Source organism: Brassica napus, chromosome C9 (genome assembly GCF_020379485.1).
Source record: "Brassica napus cultivar Da-Ae chromosome C9, Da-Ae, whole genome shotgun sequence".
Lineage (NCBI taxonomy): Eukaryota > Viridiplantae > Streptophyta > Magnoliopsida > Brassicales > Brassicaceae > Brassica > Brassica napus.
In genome coordinates, this window is record NC_063452.1 from 54,330,640 (window position 1) to 54,352,163 (window position 21,524).

At 35.1% G+C, this 21,524-nt stretch overlaps 4 protein-coding genes across 5 annotated transcripts; 2 read left to right on the forward strand and 2 right to left on the reverse strand.

The window, feature by feature from the left end:
* Positions 1-3,462: 3,462 nt before the first annotated feature.
* LOC106439465 (tubulin alpha-5 chain) lies at positions 3,463-5,499 on the forward strand. Its single transcript, XM_013880911.3, has 5 exons — positions 3,463-3,787; positions 3,871-4,085; positions 4,171-4,370; positions 4,445-4,953; positions 5,042-5,499. Exons 1-5 carry the CDS (start codon positions 3,675-3,677, stop codon positions 5,355-5,357), a joined length of 1,353 nt encoding a protein of 450 aa, XP_013736365.1. The 5' UTR covers positions 3,463-3,674; the 3' UTR covers positions 5,358-5,499.
* A 549-nt stretch (positions 5,500-6,048) lies between these two features.
* LOC106439462 (mitochondrial dicarboxylate/tricarboxylate transporter DTC) lies at positions 6,049-8,186 on the forward strand. Its single transcript, XM_013880909.3, has 6 exons — positions 6,049-6,475; positions 6,694-6,777; positions 6,978-7,039; positions 7,136-7,497; positions 7,607-7,821; positions 7,933-8,186. Exons 1-6 carry the CDS (start codon positions 6,356-6,358, stop codon positions 7,987-7,989), a joined length of 900 nt encoding a protein of 299 aa, XP_013736363.1. The 5' UTR covers positions 6,049-6,355; the 3' UTR covers positions 7,990-8,186.
* Positions 8,187-8,301: 115 nt separating this feature from the next.
* On the reverse strand, positions 8,302-10,067 carry LOC106371790 (protein sym-1). Its single transcript, XM_013811894.3, has 7 exons — positions 9,694-10,067; positions 9,485-9,572; positions 9,282-9,376; positions 9,042-9,114; positions 8,856-8,948; positions 8,663-8,749; positions 8,302-8,570 (listed from the first exon to the last, which is right to left on the reverse strand). The coding sequence occupies exons 1-7, from the start codon at positions 10,017-10,019 to the stop codon at positions 8,490-8,492; spliced, it is 843 nt and encodes a 280-aa protein (XP_013667348.2). The 5' UTR covers positions 10,020-10,067; the 3' UTR covers positions 8,302-8,489.
* Positions 10,068-10,168: 101 nt separating this feature from the next.
* Positions 10,169-13,101, reverse strand: LOC106439461 (probable glutamate carboxypeptidase LAMP1). Of its 2 annotated transcripts, XM_013880908.3 has the most exons (10): positions 12,144-13,100; positions 11,988-12,055; positions 11,841-11,922; positions 11,685-11,777; positions 11,437-11,589; positions 11,301-11,369; positions 11,123-11,210; positions 10,847-11,019; positions 10,655-10,771; positions 10,169-10,584 (listed from the first exon to the last, which is right to left on the reverse strand). In XM_013880908.3, exons 1-10 carry the CDS (start codon positions 13,008-13,010, stop codon positions 10,288-10,290), a joined length of 2,007 nt encoding a protein of 668 aa, XP_013736362.2. In that variant the 5' UTR covers positions 13,011-13,100; the 3' UTR covers positions 10,169-10,287. The 2 variants fall into 2 exon arrangements, with proteins under 2 accessions (XP_013736362.2, XP_048623383.1); XM_048767426.1 differs by lacking the exon at positions 11,685-11,777 and having other exon boundaries at positions 12,144-13,101.
* Positions 13,102-21,524: the final 8,423 nt, after the last annotated feature.

Below are 21,524 nucleotides of genomic sequence, written 5' to 3' on the forward strand. Positions count from 1 at the left end.
CTTCAGAAAGTTTATTGTAGTGTGTCATCTTGATTGTTGAGAGAGGAGATGATGAATCCTTTCTTTGCTTTTCTTTTTGGTGAATTTTGCGGAGAAATGTTATATCCGGACTGAAGGGGACGATTTAACTTACTGTGGTGGAGTTTAAATACAATGGTAATGATAATTGTAGACGGTGTAGTGTTGTGGCGTTTAAATGCAAGTGTAATTATTATTATAAGAGACTTTTTCATGCGAGACAGGTAGTTATTTCGCGGAGTCCATCATTGTCATTAATTACAGGTTTTTTCTCAATCTAAATACTAACATTTACATTTATTATCTCTTATATTGCTAGTTTCTGTTATTAAATATATCCACTAAGTATAATAAGTTTTGGATACTAATCATTTCTATCAAAATATAACAATATACTGTCTAAATTTCGCTAAGTTTTACATAGTTTCAAATATTTATACAATCTAAATTGTTACGTTTTTCTTAGTTTCATAAATTTAGACAATCTAAATAACTCAGTTTCACTTACTTATACATAGTTATAAATCTTAATAAATTAAAGTTATACAAATTTCCAAATTCCAAACATGCGACTGTTACAATCAGAAGGCGTGTGAGAGAAGTCTTGCTTTCTCGGGGAGTCAATCAAATCACCCTTAAATGGACACGCCGCTGCGTGAATCATTAATTACAGGATTTTTCTCAAACTAAATATTAACTTTTTCATTTATTATCTCATATACTGCTAGTTTCTGTCATTAAATATATCCACTAAGTATAGTAATTTTTGGATACTGATCATATCTTCCAAAATATAACAATATATTATCTAAATTTCGTTAAGTTTTACATAGTTTCAAATATTTATACAATCTAAATTGTTACGTGTTTCTTAGTTTCATAAATTTAGCAGTCTAAATCACTTAGTTTCACTTACTTATGCATTTTCATATCTTAATAAATTAAAGTTATACAAAATTCCAGTTCCAATTCCAAGAGATGCGACTGTAGGAGAGAAAAGTCGTGTCTTCTGAACTCGTGTCTCGTCGCGCCGTCTCCCCTTAAATGGAAGAGTTACAACTTGTAGAATAGTTGGGGTGATAAATCGATAATTAAATAACATGAAATAAAGTTACAAAATATTAGCATTTTCATTTATTATTTCGGATGCTATTTCTAGCAAATTATAACAATATAATATGTCATTTTCTTAACGTTTTACATAGTTTCATATATTGAGACAATCTAAATTTTTAAAATTGTGCTTAGTTTCATGAATTTAGATAATCTAAATCAGTTACTTTCACTTACTTATACACAGTTATATATCTTTATCGATTAGAGTTTTTCAAAGTTTCAAATCCAACCCATGCGCTCTCAGAAGTCATGTCTTCTGAACTCGTGTCTTCTCGAGGCGTCTATCAAATCACCCTTAAGTGGGGTAATAAATAGTCAGTTTATACTTTTCTCTACACGTCAGTTGAACTTCCATACTACGTGTATTTCGGTTAGAGGATCATCTCCATTATAAAAGGGTTTATCACCTTCTCCAAATAAGTAAAACGAAAATCTTTCCATTTAGTTGATTAAACAAATATCTCTCCATGTCGAACTGTAACTTGGCTTCTCTCCCTCCTTTCATGCTTTATAAGATTCTCTCAAAGGTAGCAACAAGCCATCTCCGGGACTTCGGTAGTGCAAGAATTGCTTTCTCCGGGTTCAATCAAATTGGCAGAGAAGAATACTTATACTGATCTGCAGATCTCTTTAACTTGAATGACTGGATTGATGAGGCTAATGCTTTAAGGACATTCAGGCTTAGGTGCTACCAAGCCGGTAATCTAGAGGCCATCTACATCCGAGGTATGTATGAGTTCTTTGTCCTCCATTTACTTGATGAAGGAAGGGAAAAAATCCGTCTTGCTGGTGAGAGAGGATTGTTGTGGGCCAAGTATGTAGATGGAATGCTGAACTTAGCGTTTAGTGTTGATGCTAGAGTATTTGTTCACAACTATCCTAGCTTTAGTCGTGAATTTGTTGAACAGATGAATTACATGATCACGACTTCGGTATCCTCAGGCCATTGGGGTTACGAAAAACCTGAGGTGTTTATGTCTCTACTGGAAAGAATAAATCCCAACGTCTCACATGATTGTTGGTGCTCCGCAGTAATAGAACCGGTGTTTGTAGTCTCCTTATATGGATCTAGAACACGGTGGACATGCAATAGTTGTTTCTGGCAATGTGCAGCTTGAGACTTCTGCAATGATATTCACTTGACCGCTAGCCACTGGCCAATTGAAGATTAGTTGTGTGTTTATGAGTTACGGCATGTACTTTTTATCTATTTTTACTAGGTTTATGTAAAATATATTTCATATAATATAATGTCTCTAGTTTTTCTCTATAAAGTAATTTTTATTTATTTTAACTTCAATAAATATATCATTAACAACACTGTCTCCATAAAAAAACATAATGTAAATTTAAAAGATACAATCAAAACTAGTTGAAATTTTGCAAATCAAAAAGTGCGACTTAGTTTAATTTAGAATAACTTTGTAATTGATGCCGTCTATATTAGTCGCAGTCTTATACGCTGTACAGTTACACCAAGATTTACAATTACACCAAGTCGTACAAAGTTTTCGAAAGTTATGAAGAAAGAAATCCGAATTTTATGGGTCAGGTCTGGATGATCCGCGAAATGGTCCTGGTTGGGTTGTAAATATGCAAATTTCTATTAGTGCCATGGTCTTTTAATAATTTTTCGAATTTAATTAAAGATTTATCTATTTTCTAATTCGGGCAGCTTCGAACAGATAATCCCGTTGACTAGATTAATTCTTCTTACTTAATCCAACATGATCAATTCATATGGTTTAATTGATCTTTTCCCATTTTCCGAATCATTCGTGTTTTGTCTACCCATTCGATGACTCGATAAGTCAAAACAAAAACGTGAAAACCTTCATTTCAAATTTTGAAAACACAATTTTATAGCGGTATTAATTAATACATATGTAAGTTACTAAACATAGAAAAAAACATTAAAGACTCATAACATGTGCAATCTTTAGAGGATTATCGTTCCCGGACTGTCACTTGCACAATATCCTAATAAATATAAACTCAATAAATAGTTAAACAACTAACCCAAAGAAGATCGATTTAGTTGGTTAAGGTCTATTTTCAACCCCTACCATTACCAATACCATAAATCGAAAATTCATAAATCATTTTTAAATTCAATTCCCGTTTTTAACAAATCCGAAAATTGGATTATAGATAAAACGAGAAATGAATCACATTTTTTAAAACCCCCCGAAATTGAATGAAAGTAACAAAGTAACGGCTAAACCGGTCAGTTCGGTTTGGGTTTTCAGAAGATTCCTAAACCCGGTATGATACACAAACCGGGTAATAAAAATATCTAAGACCCGCCAGATCGAATCTCATGTATATTGTCTAATCACAGTACCTAAGGCAGGCTGTCACAAATTTAGCGGACCCCAACCAATTATAGAAATCCCCTTCGATAAATAATCACTCAAACCAAAAGTAATCAAAAAGAAGATCTCGCCTCCCTCCTCCCTCCTCCCTCCTCCCTCCTCCATCTCCCTCCTCCTCCGAAGCAGACGATCGAAGACAATTAGGGTTTCTACCGTGAGCGTAAGATGAGGGAGATCATAAGCATTCATATAGGACAAGCAGGGATCCAAGTTGGAAACTCGTGCTGGGAGCTTTACTGCCTCGAACATGGGATCCAGCCCGACGGCATGATGCCCAGGTATATATCTTCTAACCTAATTTCTCCATTTTTGTTGTTGAGAGACGAATCTAATAGTAACCGTCTCTTGGCTAATTGGGCAGTGATACAACGGTTGGTGTTGCGCACGACGCTTTCAACACTTTCTTCAGCGAGACTGGTGCTGGAAAGCATGTTCCCAGAGCCGTCTTCGTTGATCTGGAGCCTACTGTTATCGATGAAGTCCGTACCGGAACGTACCGTCAGCTTTTCCATCCGGAGCAGCTTATCTCTGGGAAAGAGGACGCTGCTAACAACTTCGCAAGAGGACATTACACTGGTGAGAAAGAAAAACATTTCCTTTGTCGGTTTCTTCTTAGTTAGTGATTATTCAAAATTGTGATTTGAAAGTTGTGTAATTGCAGTTGGTAAGGAGATTGTGGACCTTTGTCTTGACCGTGTGAGGAAGCTTGCCGATAACTGTACCGGCTTGCAGGGGTTTCTGGTGTTTAACGCTGTTGGTGGAGGAACTGGTTCTGGTTTGGGTTCTCTGTTGTTAGAGCGTTTGTCCGTTGATTATGGAAAGAAGTCTAAACTTGGCTTCACCATTTACCCTTCTCCTCAGGTACCTTTCGAGATAGAAACTCATTAAATGTTTGTTTTCTTGTTGGTTTTGATTAGTTAATTTTTTGATCTCAGGTTTCTACTGCTGTTGTAGAGCCTTACAACAGTGTTCTCTCAACGCATTCTCTACTCGAACACACCGATGTTGCTGTCCTCTTGGATAACGAAGCCATCTATGATATTTGCCGCAGATCCCTTGATATCGAGAGGCCTACCTACACGAACCTCAACAGGTTGATATCCCAGATCATATCTTCCTTGACAACATCTTTGAGGTTTGATGGAGCCATCAATGTGGATATCACTGAGTTCCAGACCAACCTTGTCCCCTATCCCCGTATCCATTTCATGCTGTCGTCCTACGCTCCGGTCATCTCAGCCGCAAAGGCCTACCATGAGCAGCTATCGATCCCTGAGATCACTAATGCCGTGTTTGAGCCAGCTAGCATGATGGCCAAGTGTGACCCAAGGCACGGGAAATACATGGCTTGTTGTTTGATGTATCGTGGAGACGTTGTTCCCAAAGATGTTAATGCTGCTGTTGGTACTATTAAGACCAAGAGGACTGTTCAGTTTGTCGACTGGTAATGATCTTACAAACTGAAATATGTTGCTATTGTTTCATGTTGCTTTTGTAAACACACTTCTTATGGCATGGGTTTTGTTTTGCAGGTGCCCTACTGGTTTCAAATGCGGAATCAACTACCAGCCTCCAACAGTTGTCCCAGGAGGTGACCTCGCTAAGGTTCAGAGAGCGGTGTGCATGATCAGCAACAACACAGCAGTTGCGGAGGTGTTTTCACGGATCGACCACAAGTTTGATCTCATGTACGCGAAGAGGGCCTTTGTTCACTGGTACGTGGGTGAAGGAATGGAGGAAGGTGAATTCTCTGAGGCACGTGAAGACTTGGCCGCACTGGAGAAGGACTATGAAGAGGTGGGTGCTGAAGGTGGAGACGATGAAGAAGACGAAGGTGAAGACTACTGACCACTTTCTTCTCTCAAGCAATGAACAACCAAAAATGTGTTTTTTTTTAACTTATGATTCTTGTTGGTTACATGTTTGTTTTATCTTGTACAATTTTCGTTGCACTTCCTGTTTATTTTTTAAAAAATCTTGCTTCAATTCATTGGTAAAGCGACCATTGTGAGTTACACCAGAGTTCATCATCAAAAGCTTTTGTTGTACAAAACTTTCTTCTTCATCTTCTTGCAAGTGTAAAATATTATCCATCGGAAATATGTTATACGGCCATGTAGTGTCAAGTGTGTTACCTCTTTTTTTGTTATAAAAACTTGATATACTAATCAAGAGGAGTCAAGTAGAAAAATACCTCCTCGAAAAGCCAAAAGAAGAATAAATATGTTGATGTGTTTCTTTTTTCCTTCTTCCCTATAATTGTAACACAGTCAGAACTCAGAAGCGTTATTGTTGAATATGGCTTTTTGTATAATGGCATCAACATTATCAATCTGCAACGTAATATAGCTCTACTGGTCCACTAGCTCCTACGGCGTGCAAAATGCCAAAAAAGTCTCGTATTTAACAAATAAAAATACAAACAAAAATGTAAATTCAAAATTAAGAATTTTATTGGACCAGAAAAAAAATAAAAAAAAACCAACAAATTTCAATTTTCATTAATTAAAAAGTTAGAAATCGAGGTCCTATTTATTTTTGAAAATGGATTAAATATCTTAACGAGAGACTTAAGTGAATGCTTGATACAAATTAAAATTAGACCAAGATTCAGATCTCAAACGAAGCAATATCCACAATTAAAAAAACAATCCAAAGGGTTAAGTTCAGTTAGGTGGGTGGTACTGTTTAATCTAAACTTACTACTATATAAAAGCCTTAAGCTTTTACTTCTTCGCTTCCTCTCCACCAAGTGTGCGTATCTTTCTCCGCCTATCTCTTTCCTCTCCGCGGAATCTCTTCTTCTCGTTTCGAGTCCGTACGATCCCCAAAAACAAAAAGCAGAGATGGCGGAAGAGAAGAAAGTCGCTCCGATTGGTGTCTGGACCGCCGTGAAGCCCTTCGTCAATGGCGGAGCCTCCGGTATGCTCGCTACTTGCGTTATCCAGCCGATTGACATGATCAAGGTACGTTAATGCCTCTCTCAGTCTCTCAGATCTGGTTTTTGGTTCGCTAACTCGTTTGTGTGTGTGAGCTCTTTGTTATTAAAATGTTTAGATGAATGTGTTTGTTTAGTTCAGATCTGGATTTTGATTAGAGTTACGCTCTTAGGTGCATCACAATTTATGTTAGTTTACATAATGAGATGATTGAGACATGTGCTTTTTGTGTGGTGGTGGTGAAGGTGAGGATTCAACTAGGTCAGGGATCTGCAGTCAGTGTGACCAAGAACATGTTGAAGAATGATGGTATTGGTGCTTTCTACAAGGTATAAAGAATTTCTTTTTTTTTTTTAATTTAGATCTATCTTGATTCATTTTACTTTGGTGTTTCTGTTATTGAAGCTTATTTAACAGTTACTTATATGTGTGTTCATGTGGTTGATCTGTAATCCAAACAATCTTTTCTCTGTCTTGCTATGAAGAAGATGTTTTCTGATCTTATTAATTTTTTTTTACTCTCCAATAGGGATTGTCTGCTGGTTTGCTGAGGCAAGCAACTTACACCACAGCTCGTCTTGGATCCTTCAAGTAAGTTAATATGTTCTTGAGCCCATCTAGATGAATGTTTTTTCTTTATTGCGTTATGTACTAATCAAAAAGTTGTCATTTATGAATTATTATCAGGATGCTGACTGCAAAAGCAATTGAAGCTAACGACGGGAAGCCGCTACCTCTGTACCAGAAGGCTCTATGTGGTCTGACAGCTGGTGCGATTGGTGCTTGCGTTGGTAGTCCAGCCGATTTGGCGCTTATCAGAATGCAAGCTGATAACACCTTGCCGTTAGCTCAGCGCAGGAACTACACCAATGCGTTCCATGCGCTTTACCGTATCAGCGCGGATGAAGGGGTTTTGGCGCTCTGGAAAGGTTGTGGTCCCACTGTGGTCAGAGCTATGGCTTTGAACATGGGGATGCTTGCGTCTTATGATCAAAGTGCTGAATACATGAGAGATAATCTCGGTCTTGGGGAGACTTCTACGGTCGTAGGTAAAGCTTCTCTTCCGAATCTAAGACTAGTTTAGAGTAGTTCTGCACTAGACTTTCACAAGGTCTGTGAGTTTGATGGTTGTGTGTGATTGTTGTGTCCCTTTGGTAGGAGCAAGTGCTGTTTCGGGATTCTGCGCTGCGGCTTGCAGTCTTCCATTTGACTTTGTCAAAACGCAGATCCAGAAGATGCAACCTGACGCTCAGGGGAAGTATCCATACACGGGTTCGCTTGACTGTGCAATGCAAACCTTGAAGTCAGGAGGACCTCTTAAATTCTACACAGGTTTCCCTGTTTACTGCGTCAGGATCGCCCCTCACGTCATGGTAATAGAATAGCCATCTTTTCACTCTTTTATCAGTGCTATCTTAAGACTCAGTTCAGGATTGTCTCTGAGATGTTTGATGATGATCGTGTTTTTTTTTTTTTTTTGGCAGATGACATGGATCTTCCTGAACCAGATTACAAAGTTTCAAAAGACCATTGGTCTGTGAGCTTCAAGCATTGTGAAGTGCGCGCTGAGAATAAGTTGAAAACGAAAACACAATTGGAATTGTGTTAGATTTGCTTTTTATTCAATATACATGATCGCATGCCTTAACGCATTATTGGGAAGTGTTTGAGACTTTAATATTTTTGTTGTTGTTGAGGATCGTTTTGGTCTGGCAAATTTAAAAAATTTCCTTATGAATTGTTTTTTTAAAAGAAACACAATCCTGAGATCTGAATGAACTATAAAAGTGACCAATGCATTGATATAACTATTTGGAAACTGGTTACTCAGCTTGGTTAATAAACATGAAAGGTTGATTTGGGGAAGCAAAACGTTTAAATAGGAAGCTTGTTTCTACATCCATAAAAATGTCAAGTGCAGAGATTCCATGTATTTAGTTTGAAACATCAAACATTTGCATCAGCAGACAAGCAATCTGTCCCCAAAACTCTGCCGATTACAAACCAACAACACATGTAGCTTTAGTGAACGAAAACATTCCTACTTTGGCACAACCTCTTTGTGAGCTTTGAATGATAAGATCACATTCCAAGCCAAAGCCACTACGTTGGAAGCCAGTACCTGCAATTCAAATACAAGATATTGATTTATCCTCGAATCCAGTGAACAAACTTAAAATGAATGGTGAACGAACTGTATTTTAATAATCAAACCTGGAAGTTTTGTGGAACAAATCTGAAGTTAAGAAACTGAAACGGTATCCATAGCTGCCAATTCGCTACCACTGCACCAGTCCACTCCTACACAACCACCAATTCATGGATTCAATCAGAACGCCGATAAAATAATACAAAGTATAAAAACTTTGGATTCCGGAAAAAAAAAAATGCTTTTGATGATCCAAACCTGCTTTAGCTTCGGTATGACATTTGATGGTTTTCCTTCAAGTGTCACAACAGCTGATAAGAAAACTCCAACAAAAACTGGAGCAAAAACAAACTGCAAAACCAAAGAAAAAACAATTGGTGTTAACACAAAGGGAACAAGATAGAAACATAAAAGGTTGGTCGGAGAACAGGAAAAACTTGCTACCTGGTCAAGTAAAAGTCGCAAAACTGCGCCTGATAATCCAGAAGCCGTCACCACTTTGCTCAAATACAAGTACCTAATGAAGTTACGAGATTTCAGAGAGCAAGTATAAGTATTAGATCCAACAAATGCATAAGTCTCATCAAATGAGCAACCATTTAGCAGGAAAGTAATATAGCTTTGACACTATATACAACACAGAGAAAGTTAACATGTAATCAATAAGAGATGCAAGAAAAATACCAGAAGTGCAATGCTGGACCGACAAGCCCGAAGCCCAAGATGGTAAACGTGAGTGTCCTCTTCTTGTCCAGAGATGAGGTCTTATTGATTGTAAGCTGAAACCCAAGATCAACAAGGATAAGCAATCTTAAGTTTTGAATAAGAGGTTATATATGAACATTAAGAACCCAAGCTTGAAAGTGAGAATCAAACAAACACACTACCTGACAGATCAAATCACCAATGAGGGTCAAAAGTGCTGATGTCACAGATTTTGTCAAAACAGGATAATCCGAGAGGAGAGCCAAGTACCTGAAGCACCAGACAGAACCAAGCCAAAACATAACACAGTGTATTAATAGGCTTACTCGAACTCGCGTTTGAAAGAAACAATCTTTACACAATAGAGAGGAGGAATACAAAAGATATTTACCATGAGAGAAACGACCACTTGTTTCCGTTTCCGCCGCTATCTTCCCCTCCACCGCCGGAACTATCACCCCCTGAACCACCAATTCCGCCGGAACCACCTGAACCTCCACCTGACACCGAAGAGACCCGACCCAGATGCCCAAACCCAGGCCCAGAACGACCAGACCAATTGATACGAGCAGAATTCAGTGAACCATGTTTGTAACCAAACGAAAGAGCCCTGCTTGAACCATCTCCGGTTAAAATCTTTCGATTGTGATTACCGGAAACACCAAGAGAACTGAAAGTGAATGGTGTTCTCCGGGTGAAAGTGGTGCCGCTGAGCATCGTTGTTTCGTCTGGTCTGAAACTTTTTAACTGAACGGTGACTGTCGTACTTGGGGATATGACATGAACTTCTGCTTACGTTTTGGGCTTTAGTAATGGGCTTTTGTAAAGAATTGGGCTTCTTGAAGAGGAAGTGGACGGAGCAGGTATACACGAAAACTTAATTTTAGATTCCAAGTTAAAAGATGGTTTAATGTGTACAACAGTGTGAGCTTTGAGTTCAGTATGTTTACACATTGTGATAACAGCAACGGTATTCTTGATATCATCATCTCAATTCACCTTTTAAGACAAGTGATGCATGTCTTATAGCTCTAGACACTCTCCACATCTCGTGTTGAACATGTTCCCAAGAAGCTTTGGTCTTTACCCTCTTTGCATTGTCTATTGCATCATCAACTCCAGGAAACGATTTTGATCCGTAGTCATCGTACTTGGATGGTCCGTACACCAAATGCTTGTACCATGTTCTTCCAGAGAGTCCATCTCTGTCTGTTAAAGCTCTCTCCGCCATCATTAATCTGTCATTGAGCTCTCTCACTCTCAAAGCTCCCTTTACTCCCTCCTGCACAGAGTCCAGTGAAGCCAGTTTTACTTGTTGATTTTGTCAAAATATGGAACTTTATAGACATTACCTCTTTCTCTATATTAATTTCTTGTGCTGCTGTAGATAGATCTTGGATTGATTTGATTAACGGAGAGATATCTATGCTATGTCCTAACATCTCCTTCTCCAAATCTTCTGCACTTTTCTGTTTACACAGGTAGACATACACTACTACAGCAATTGACTCCCTCATTAACTGTTTTGACTCATGTTCACTTACCTTGAGTTCTGATGCATAGGAGGTATAGTTGAAAGGTAAGAACTCATCATCTGCTAACCGAAGAGCCACCATACCTAAAACACTAGCTATTGCCACATGTCGATGAAACATAGGGTCTCCAAATTTTTCCATCCAAGTGAAGTCATCATACATAGAGTGATAGACTGGATATCCTGTTATTTTATTTAATTTTAACAATGATTAGTCTCTAAATCCTACTGACCATGATGTTAAGTTCATCTAGTGTTGGTGTAAGAGGCTGATTCTGAGACTTACCTCCTCCGAAAAGCATGTCAACTACTGGAACGCCTACATGTTGCACAAATGATGCGTAGTCCGATGCTCCACTCCCTAATCTTCCTATCTTCACATACCAAAGTTATACAAATCAGTTTATCCATGAGACAAAAAATTGTAATCGAAGTATCTAAACGTAGTGTTATTCTTCACTTACCACACCAGAGTTGTTTGATCGTATCCACGATTCATAAATGCTTTGTGTTGTGTTATCTGGATCCCGGACCTGCAGATTGTTATAACAAAAAGATACTTACCATTCAAGATTAGCTTAGAGATAAAGACTTACATACCTCTTTAGCCACTTGTTTGATCAAGTCATCGAGTTGTGGAGTCGCGGAAGCACGAAACCCTGGGCCAGATACCGCACAATCTGCATTCAAGTAGGCCACTGCTCTTGAAGCTAGCATCTGTCTGTTATCTTCTACCCATTCTGTTGACCCAATCTACAGAAGAAAAACATTAAAAACTTGACTTTCTGCTGCTTCCACATGACAAAAGTAGACAAAATATAAAAAAAGTAGAGGTAGAGACTAAACACCAGAGCATACTCCTCAGCATCCCAGTTGCACAGAATAATCGTCCGTCTAGGCTTCCATCCTCTCTTTTGAAGCTTATCTAACCTTTGTGCAATCTACAGTAGTATCAAAATAATGTAACCATTTACAAACTTGTACCATATATGTTCACTACTCACCTCCAAAAGAACAGCAGTCCCACTGTTGGGATCAACAGCTCCAAAAGTCCAAGCGTCTCGATGGTTTCCAAGAATCACATATCTAAACCAAACATACAAGTCAGTATCTAAACTTCAAATACAACCATAAAGCTTCACTCATACTACCTATCAGGCTCTTCTCCACCTTCAATCACTCCAATAACATTCTCAATCTCAGCTAAAACAGTCTTCCCCTGAAACCAAAGTTCAAATCTTTTAAACCAAAAACACACACAAAAAATCTACCAAAGGTTGAGACTTTCTTTCACACAAAAAACTCACAACGTAGCTCAAGTTCAAGATCCCAGGCCCAGGCCCAACACCTCCAACAACACTCTTCAAGATCACTTCCGCATCAGCCGCAGAGATAGGCAACGAAGGTATACCCGGAGAGTCTCCCCTCAACTCCACTTCCTCCTCCGACAACCTCTCGCACCCATCAACACTAGCCCACCCAGGAGTCGTCGGATCACCCAGCCCATTGTAAACAGTACCCACCTGAACCCCGCTAGGCGGCATCCACCTACTCTCCGGAAAACACTCCTCTCCGCCGTAATCTCTCTCGTCAGTATATATCACAACGCCTACAGCTCCCGCCTCGTACGCGTTCCTCACTATGTCTCCTCTGTAAATCTTCCCGTACCTCGCGACCACGACGGCCCCGGAGACGTTTAGGCCGGCGAAATCTTCGACTCGTCCGTAGTTCGCGTACGCCGCGGGGCCGGAGACGTCGCCTGACTTGGCGTAGGCGTGGAACGTAGGCGTGACTTCGTCCGCGTAAGGGTTGTCTCCGAGGTGTTCTTGCTCCAGAGAGAAAGTGATGATGGACTTTGACGATTCTGTTGGTGTTAGTGAGAGTGAGCGATGAACTGGGTACGTTAGAGATACTTTGTAAGCGGCGACGCGGGGTTTGAGGGAGGAGGAGGCGAAGGAGGAGAGGACGTGGGATGCAGCTTCTGCGTTGGCTAATGAGCCGGCGACGTGGGGGCGGCGCGTGAGGGTGCGGAGGTTTGAGGCGATGGAAGCGTTGTCGGAGAAGGGAGAGGAGAGGAAGAGCGTGTGGTAGTAGTGAGGTTTTGGGGAAGGAGAGAAGAGGAAGTAGGAGAAAGCAGCGATTAGGAAGACGAGAGCTGCTGTTGGTTTCGACATCAGTGATGGAGTGTTCTGTCTTTGATGATCATTAGCTTTCTACTGGTTTTGTTTTAAGAGGTTTGACCTTTGCAATTATTGATCTTTGTGATATTTTATTACTTTAATGTCATCTTCACATTACATAAATCTTCACTTCCATTGGTGTGACTAACCTGCACATTTGGTTTCTGTTCCGGTTCCAATATGTGAATATCGGTTTAGTTTTGGTTTTGATTTTTCAGTCCGGTTAAAATGCCAAAGTCTGGGTGTGACAAAAGATACTTTATAAAAATAGATTGCAGTATGGTTAGTGACATAAAAATAGTATTAAAATGTGTGAGCAGGATCAAATGTTGAGTTATTATACAAGACTAGATCATATGTCCGCGCTACGCGCGGATTATGTCTTTTAATTTATTTTCTATATATTTAAATTGTTTAGCAAAGATTTAAAGACAAAAGTTGAGTTTTAGATTTTATATAAAAGTAGAGATTAAAAAAAAAACAATGATAAAATTGTTTAAAATGTAAATAAATCTAGGTATCAAGTTGTGTGGGAAAGATAATAATAATCCGAATGATGCATGAATTAAAATCACTCTTTACTGCATGCTTTTGCATGATCTTTTATTCGCCCTTTGAAATGCTTTATGTAATCAATTGATTTGTTGAAGTAGAAATTTGTTGCTGGTGATGAACTGAGTAGTAGTTTGCCTGGAAAATATTGGATATTATTGTTCTACTGATAAAAAAAAATCTAGATCTGTACTATTTTTTGATGTGTTAAAAAAATTATTTACCTTGGAAAAGTTTAGGAATTATGCTTGTGATGATGACAACTTTAAATTTCCTATTCTTCTTGCTTTGTAGGATGCTAAAATCTGCTGCTTGCTTGTCGCACAGTATGAGTTTAACCATTGTCGACCTGAGATAGAGGTGTATGTATGAAGAGAATTATGATTTCGTTTTACCTATTGTGTTAGACTTACCTGTTTAGCCGTAGACCAATAGTGGCATCAATATTGAGTCCTGGGTGGTACGGATTTTTTTTTTGTATTATGAGTATCTGCCCGACGACATCTGCACATTGATTTTGATTTAGAAGAAACATCCATGTTTGTTTAATTGATAGTGGGCTGACTTACTTACCTGGTAAGTAGGTGGGTGCAGTGGCTAAGCGCAATAGATTTTTGTAATTCTGAGGAGAGAAATTGTGAACTGGAAATATTGGACCGATGTCTGTAACTTTCAATGTTATTGTCTCTTGGTCGATCTGAATGTAATACGGTAGTTGGGTGAGTTTTCGATGTCGTGAATTATGTATGACAGAAAATCCTGAAAATTCATATATATCTCCCTCGGTTAAATTTTTTGGGTCATTTGGCTGAATGTTTTCGGTGAGCCGACCTTCTAATAGTTGTCCCTGAATGTGAACAAATTTTGTTGTGCCGAACCAATTAAGTAAATAGCGAGTAGTTTAAATCAAATATGGTGGATTGGAAAATACATATATATGTATATGTTAAAGTTAATAAATGGCTTACGTGGTGGTCGTAGCACATGAAGCCGATGCAAATTTGAGTATTATCTGTTTGGTGTTTTCTGATGTCCCAAACACTTCTTATACATACCGTGATAGGGCGCACTGAAATCTCTTCCTGAAGTTGGTGGATTCTTTGAGGAATGTGTTGCATGTGAGATGTCATTGTAAAACATGCGATTTTAATTAAGGGCATTCATTCTTTAGAACTTTACGAAAGAAACTATAAATTGTAATAAGATAAATGTATTTCCAACTATAATTATTACACACATGGTTATGTTTTCAAAATTAACTTGTTTGGTCATACGGAATATATAATAGCCAGATAGTTAAAATATATATTTCCTCACAGATTAATGCTACCAAAACAAAACTTATATATGTAGTTGTCTATAATATTTTATAATTACAGCAAAAAATATATAAATAATATTTTACAGATATGATCTCGAGATTAGAAAGAAATTAATTTTTCTTTTTAATAAAAAATTAAAAGTAGTATATTGAATTCTTTTGTTTCAAAAAAAAATTTAGTTAACCCTATATATAAGACAAATAATAATATAAGAAAAATATAATTATATAAAGTAAAAGCATTGATATATCACACGTGTCCTTTAAAAACACTTTTGCTTAAAACCCTAATATTCTAAATTTAACATTTTTAATGTGAGTTTAAGTTCGTTTACTATATAGATAGATGTTCTAAATTTTCTTACAACTATCTTATTAAAAAGAGTATTTTCTAATGTTTATCAAAACATAAACATGTGTTTAACGATGAAGAAAAGTCACATATCAAGAAAAATATCTAAGAGATTGTAAAAAGCAACAATCCGGTGTTGTGAAAGAGTTAACCTATAGTAATGGAAAGTGTTATGTTTATTCTATAAAAATGTATTAATAATCCTTATAGTTTTTTTTTAAAACACGGAAATTCGTATTGTTAAATCTTAATCAAGTAAAAATATTTATAGACGGTTATTAAATATTTTATTCATAGTTTGTGATTTTATAAAGTTTAATAGAGTAATAGATAGTGCAGAAAATTATTCAAAAATATATATGTAACTAAAAATTAATAGGTCGATGATCGGTGCTCCAATTATGACCAATCTATAGGTCCATGTTATTGTGTTTAATCAAATAATAAACATCAACTTAAGTTGTGTAAGTAAAGAATGAAAAAGACAAACGAAGAAGGGATGAAGAAAGGACAATGATCATCCGTTTGTAATATAATTTCTATCATCATGCAAGTCATAACAAAGAATGATGATCATATATAATCAATTTGAATACATGGCTCTCTTTTGGAACATATTTAAGAGGTGAGCATATTTGGAACGATTGTGCATTAGAGAGTGATAATTTTGTGAGAAGTCAATCTTGAATGATTGTGAAGATTACTAAAGAGATTCACCATCAAAATTGAGTAATAAGGAATACTTTGATAGTGAGAAAAGATTGTTTACCTCCAGTTTCCACAGGGGTGGTAGGAGGTTGGTTTTCCATTCTCCAATGGTACGTGTAGTAGCGGTTCGATCGTGTGAAAGAGGACTTGTCTCTATGAGGAAGATGGAGTATGGATGTGATTAACTTTTGGGACATTCGCTAAAAACAACCTAAATATTCAAGTCAAATCTAAAAGTGTACCCTACTTTCAGTCAAATGCAAAGCCAACCTAAAGGGATAGTGAAAGTACTATTTAACCCTTATGACCAAACAAAAAAACAGAAATATATTTTACGTTTTAATCCTTCGGAAGTCTACACGTAATAAAAGAAGTCTACATATATATAGACTTCTTACGAAGTCTACCTTATAGACTTATTTTGGAGTCTACACTCTAATTTGATCTAATAATTTAATTTTGAAAATGTATAAAAATAATTATTGTGATATTTTTAACTAATCATCAATATAATGGATAATATGAAGTAAATAAATTAAAATTTCATATAATTGAACAATTTTGAAGAATATATACTAATTTGGTTATCATGTGTTAGACAATGTTCATAGTTTAGAAACAAAAGGTTCTAACATGTTATGTCTTTTAGTGGTTGATTTCATAGGGTTAGATTTTAGATTTTGTTTTGATTTTGTTTTATTAACTTAAATCTGCATATTAATGTTTAGTAGTTTATATTTTGTATAATTGAGACTTTTTGATTATCAAGCAAAACATTTAGGGTTTGAAATTTGTGGTTTAGGGTATCGTAGACCTACAATAAAGTCTATTTATTTGAAGACGTCTTTTTAGTCTATATTTTTCAATTTTTTTTTACAAAAAATCATTATATTTAAACTAAGTTAAGTTCCTTAAAAATAAAAAAATGAAATCATAAACTATAACTATTAAAAAATAAAGAAATAAATTTAGTAAATCATATATTAAAATTATTAAAGTAATAAAGAATAAGCAACAATAATGAAATTATTATAGTAGACTTCTAAAAAGGTCTACTATGTTATAGTAAAATCTACTACAAAATTTTAATTTTATGTAGACTTCAGCATCGTAAATTTTAACCTAGTTACATTTTTGTCTCCCTATATAAACAAAATTAATACAGTCTCTCTCTAAAGTGGCTGCACAAGTTTTTAAAACTCTCTCCCTTCTCTCTAAAACTCTCTTCCTTCTCCCTAAAATTCTCTCAATTCTTTCAAAAACTCTCTCATTTCTCTTCTTTCTCTCTAAAATTTTCTCAAGTCTTTCTCACAATGTTATCTTGTCATTTTAGATATTATGATTCATGGTTTTCATCTTCTCCTTTAAAAAATGTAAGTTTTAGATCTATAGATTTTAAATGTGTATTTTTATGTTATTTATTTCTAACAATATTATTTTTTTTTGTAGGTATTATCACTCATGGATTTCATTTCTCCTCTAAAAATGTAAATTTTAGATTAATAGATTTTAAATATGTATTTATATGTTTATATTGAAATAAATTTATAGATCAAGCTTTGTGCATTAATTTGCTACTAGTTTATCTTATAAATTCTATTTTGAAAAGTATTTTCAGATTTAAAATTATTTTCAAATTTCAAAATGTATAAATTTTTTCAAATCTGAAAATTATCAGACAGTGTAGACTTCCAAAGAAGTTTACTAAAGCTAGTAGACTTCATATGAAGTTTACTAAACCACAAAGTTTAAGCAGACTTCATTGGAAGCATACAAAAATATGACTTTAATTCTTTTCAATGTTTTTTAATAATTTTATCTTGTTTTACAGTTAATTTTTTCCATAGTTGTTTTCTTTTCTTCCCAAAAATGTAAGGTTTACATCTATAGATTTTAAATATGTGTTCTAGTATTTATATTAAAATAAAGTTACATATTCAAATTCTATGTCTTTAATTATTACTATTTTATCTATTAAATTATATTTTTAAAAGTTTTTTAGAATTTAACTTATTTCAGATCTAATTTTTTTTTGATAGAGTAGACTTCAAATGAAGTCTACTTAAAAGTTAGGGCTGGTAGACTTGAAAAGAAGTCTACAAGCCTTGAATTTTAAGCATATTTCATTAGAAGCTTACTCAAAATATGATTTTAATTTTTAATCTTTTTTTGCAGGTATTCTCTTCCAAAGTTTTAAAATCATCTTCCCAAAAATGTAAGTTTTACATATATTCATTATAAGATATTTTGTGTTTATAATGAACTAAATTTAAAGATTCATACTTTATGTTTTTGCTTTGTTACAAGGCTGACACAAAAACTATTTTTGAAATATCTTGGAACAAAATATTTTCAAAATTTTTAAATGTACACTTTTAGATATGAAAACATTACGTCAGTGTAGACTTCAACTAAAGTCTACTAAACAATAACTTTACGTAGACTTAATAAAAAGTCTACTAAAATATGATTTTTTTTTTTATCTTATGTTTTTCTCATAACTCTATCTTATTTTGCAGGTAGTTTTTTCAAGACTTTATTTGAGGCATAAAGATTATGAAAAATCAAACATAGTCAAGAATACTTTTTAATATATTGTTCTGTAATAATTTCTCATAATAAAATATTAATTTTTAAATAATTGTTTAATGCATAATCTATAAAGATTGTATTCATTTTTAGTTGTGTTTCACTTGTATGATATTATTAATTTTTTGTTAGATATCAATTTTTTCACAAGATCTAATCAACCAAACAAGTAAAACCACCATAGACAAAAATAATAACTAACACACATGTGAGAAGAAGAAAATCTATACAAAATTCTCAAAAAGTTTCAAGAGTAAAACTAATCAAATTTTCTTGCAATAAGTTCCAAGTGTATAATTATAACACATTAACTTTTGAAATTCACCCAAGACCATTAAATTACTAACATACACTGTAAAATAATTAAATCATGAAAAAATATGATGAATAATACACAATTGCACTTTTAATAGAATTTACGACGTAGACTTCAACTGCAGTCTACCTTTGTAGATTTACAAAGACGTCTACACTTATTATCTAACACCAAAAATTTCTAGTTGGCTCTGACTTGATACGTAAAGGCGTACAAAGTGTCTTAGCTAACTCGATCAAGTTCCGCACTTGTCTATCATTCGTGACATGCATAGGAGGAGTATCCGGAGCCATTTGTTGTAAAATGACGTCTGGTAAGGAATATGTTAGCACCACCTTCTCGGTTTTCTTGTCCAAACCATAATCTTCTAGTGCCATTTGAAGAAATTCACCATGTGTAAAACCACCCGACATAAGAAACATTCTCCCTCATTTCCGATTATTGACCACAAACTCCCGCAAAGAGCCTTTCACCACTCATTCTCCGTACACAACAGGTATCTGAGCCATTTCCTGCAAAAAAAATACAGGTTTACATAATCAGCAAATAAATATTTCATGTTTCATAAAACTATAAACGAAGACTTACAAATACGTCTACAATTATTAGCTAACAATATTGTCAAATCAAATGAATTACACTTTCATAATTATAAAACATTGTTTTTTCAAAATCACTCAAACCCATTAGGATTAACTAACACACACTATCAAACAAAAAAAAACTAAAAAAAAACTTAATGAATAATACACAAATTCACATTTTTATAGATTTTTCTATGCAGACTTAATATTCAGTCTCTGAAGATCTAGACGTTCGTTTCAGTTTACAGACGTAGACTGTCAAATAGGTCTACTCTTTGGGTTGGTTTTTGCAATTGACCATTTTACGGGTTGCTTTCTATAGTTGAAAAAAAATTGTGATTTTGTACATGTAGACTTTCATTTCAGTATACAATTTAAAAATGTTAGTTTTTGCAATTGACCAGAATTCATCAAAGATTTGACTTTCAGAACCAGACTTCATATGCAGTCTACATGTTTGAATTTTTTTGAAAGAGGTTAGTTTTGCAATTAACCAAGTTTGACTTCCAATCAGTAGATTGAAATGAATGTCTACGGGTGTGTAGACTTCTTGTGAAGTCTACTCTCAAATCCGACGGGTTGGTTTTGCATTTAACCAAAATAAAAAAATAGACTTTATATGCAGTCAACATTTTTTTTTCTAAGATAGGAAGACTGCATATGAAGTCTACAATTTAATAAATTTTTGATTGCTTTTTAAACTTTTTGGTCAAACACAAAACTAACCTATTCAACGAAGTCAAAGTTTTGGTCAAATGCAGAACTGACCTTTTATAGACTTTGTTGGCAGTCTACATTTTGTAGGCTTCCGTTGAAGTCTATTTTGAAAAGTCAAAAGTTCGGTCAAATGAAAAACTAACCTCTTTTAGGTAGACGTCTTAGTAAGTCTACCGAAAGTTTTATTTTTGTTGTCAAAGGTAAAGACGGAGACTACTGGGGAAGTCTGCGTTAGAAAAAAAATTTGTTTAGTCAATTGCAAAACTAACCCGTGCGTTGAAAAATAGACTGCATCGTAAGTCTCCACGGAGGCGTAGACATACAAAACAGTCTACCGTCGCGACACAGATCTGAAAAAGAACGAAAACCATGTAAATAGTTACATTTTTCCTGTGTAAAGCTCGTTTCCAACCTTTTCAACCGTCCAAACTCCAAATATGAGCAAAAAGAAACATCTTTGACTATTCACTAATGAAGAAACTCGAAAATATGAAGTTTGTGATTATGAAAATAAAAGTTATGAGAGTTTTTTAGATGGAAATTTAGAGGAGATGGGAGGAAATGAAGTTTTTTGGGTTAGAATGAGAAAAAAGTGGTTGAAAATTGAATTCTTGAGCTTTAGAGCTCAAAAATGGTGGTTCATGGTGGTTGGAAAAAATGATGATGATGACATTTTTGTAAATAAGAAGAAATGGTTAGGGTGTATTTGGTTTTTTGTTAATTTCGAAATTAATAAAAAATTAAATAAAAATGGCAATTTTGTGAATAATTCAAAAACATAGAGATAGTATGAAAATTTTATTGATGAATAGTAATGACAAAAAAAGAAGTTGGTTTTGGATTTGACTAGAAATTGTGGGTTGGTTTTAAAAAACACCCTTAACTTTTACGCTTGGAAGTATTTTAATCATATCAATTCGGTGCAAAAACGTTCGGCAATCACGTTCGTTTATGCAAACATAATATTATGTTTTCTATTTTACTTAATGCGATCATAAAGAATGTTTGGTTGGTGATTGAATATTTTGTGATTGAATATTCTGTTTGATTTCTTATGTTTGATAAGCCGGTTAGTAGATTGTACAATCAATCTTAAAGTTAATGGCGTGTATCCTTATTATTCCATAACTACTATTATTTAACCAAAATCATATAATTTTGTATGATGTTACATGTTTGCCTAAAATCAAAACCGTAGATACTCTCGAACACATTTTTTCTTAAAACAACCAAATTCGTGAAAGCCTCAAATCCAACAAAACTAAAATGTCCAAACATCAAACTTGAAGTAAAAACACTAAGTAGAGACAACATATATGTAAGAAGGATAGTTTAATGGTGCAAAAAAAAATTCTGAGACTAAGAAAAA

What these genes read in the sequence shown, in the direction of transcription:
- LOC106439465 (XM_013880911.3), top strand. Translation starts at nt 3,675, where the DNA reads ATGAGGGAGATCATAAGCATTCATATAGGACAAGCAGGGATCCAAGTT. An exon ending in CGCAAGAGGACATTACACTG is followed by an intron (nt 4,086 to 4,170) that starts GTGAGAAAGAAA and finishes GTGTAATTGCAG; the next exon opens with TTGGTAAGGAGATTGTGGAC. An exon ending in CCATTTACCCTTCTCCTCAG is followed by an intron (nt 4,371 to 4,444) that starts GTACCTTTCGAG and finishes TTTTGATCTCAG; the next exon opens with GTTTCTACTGCTGTTGTAGA.
- LOC106439462 (XM_013880909.3), top strand. Translation starts at nt 6,356, where the DNA reads ATGGCGGAAGAGAAGAAAGTCGCTCCGATTGGTGTCTGGACCGCCGTG. An exon ending in GTATTGGTGCTTTCTACAAG is followed by an intron (nt 6,778 to 6,977) that starts GTATAAAGAATT and finishes ACTCTCCAATAG; the next exon opens with GGATTGTCTGCTGGTTTGCT. An exon ending in GCTCGTCTTGGATCCTTCAA is followed by an intron (nt 7,040 to 7,135) that starts GTAAGTTAATAT and finishes AATTATTATCAG; the next exon opens with GATGCTGACTGCAAAAGCAA.
- LOC106371790 (XM_013811894.3), bottom strand. Translation starts at nt 10,019, where the DNA reads ATGCTCAGCGGCACCACTTTCACCCGGAGAACACCATTCACTTTCAGT. An exon ending in TCATACCGAAGCTAAAGCAG is followed by an intron (nt 8,750 to 8,855) that starts GTTTGGATCATC and finishes GTGGTTGTGTAG; the next exon opens with GAGTGGACTGGTGCAGTGGT. An exon ending in TTGTTCCACAAAACTTCCAG is followed by an intron (nt 8,571 to 8,662) that starts GTTTGATTATTA and finishes TTTGAATTGCAG; the next exon opens with GTACTGGCTTCCAACGTAGT.
- LOC106439461 (XM_013880908.3), bottom strand. Translation starts at nt 13,010, where the DNA reads ATGTCGAAACCAACAGCAGCTCTCGTCTTCCTAATCGCTGCTTTCTCC. An exon ending in GGTGGAGAAGAGCCTGATAG is followed by an intron (nt 11,923 to 11,987) that starts GTAGTATGAGTG and finishes TGTTTGGTTTAG; the next exon opens with ATATGTGATTCTTGGAAACC. An exon ending in AAATTAATATAGAGAAAGAG is followed by an intron (nt 10,585 to 10,654) that starts GTAATGTCTATA and finishes GACTCTGTGCAG; the next exon opens with GAGGGAGTAAAGGGAGCTTT.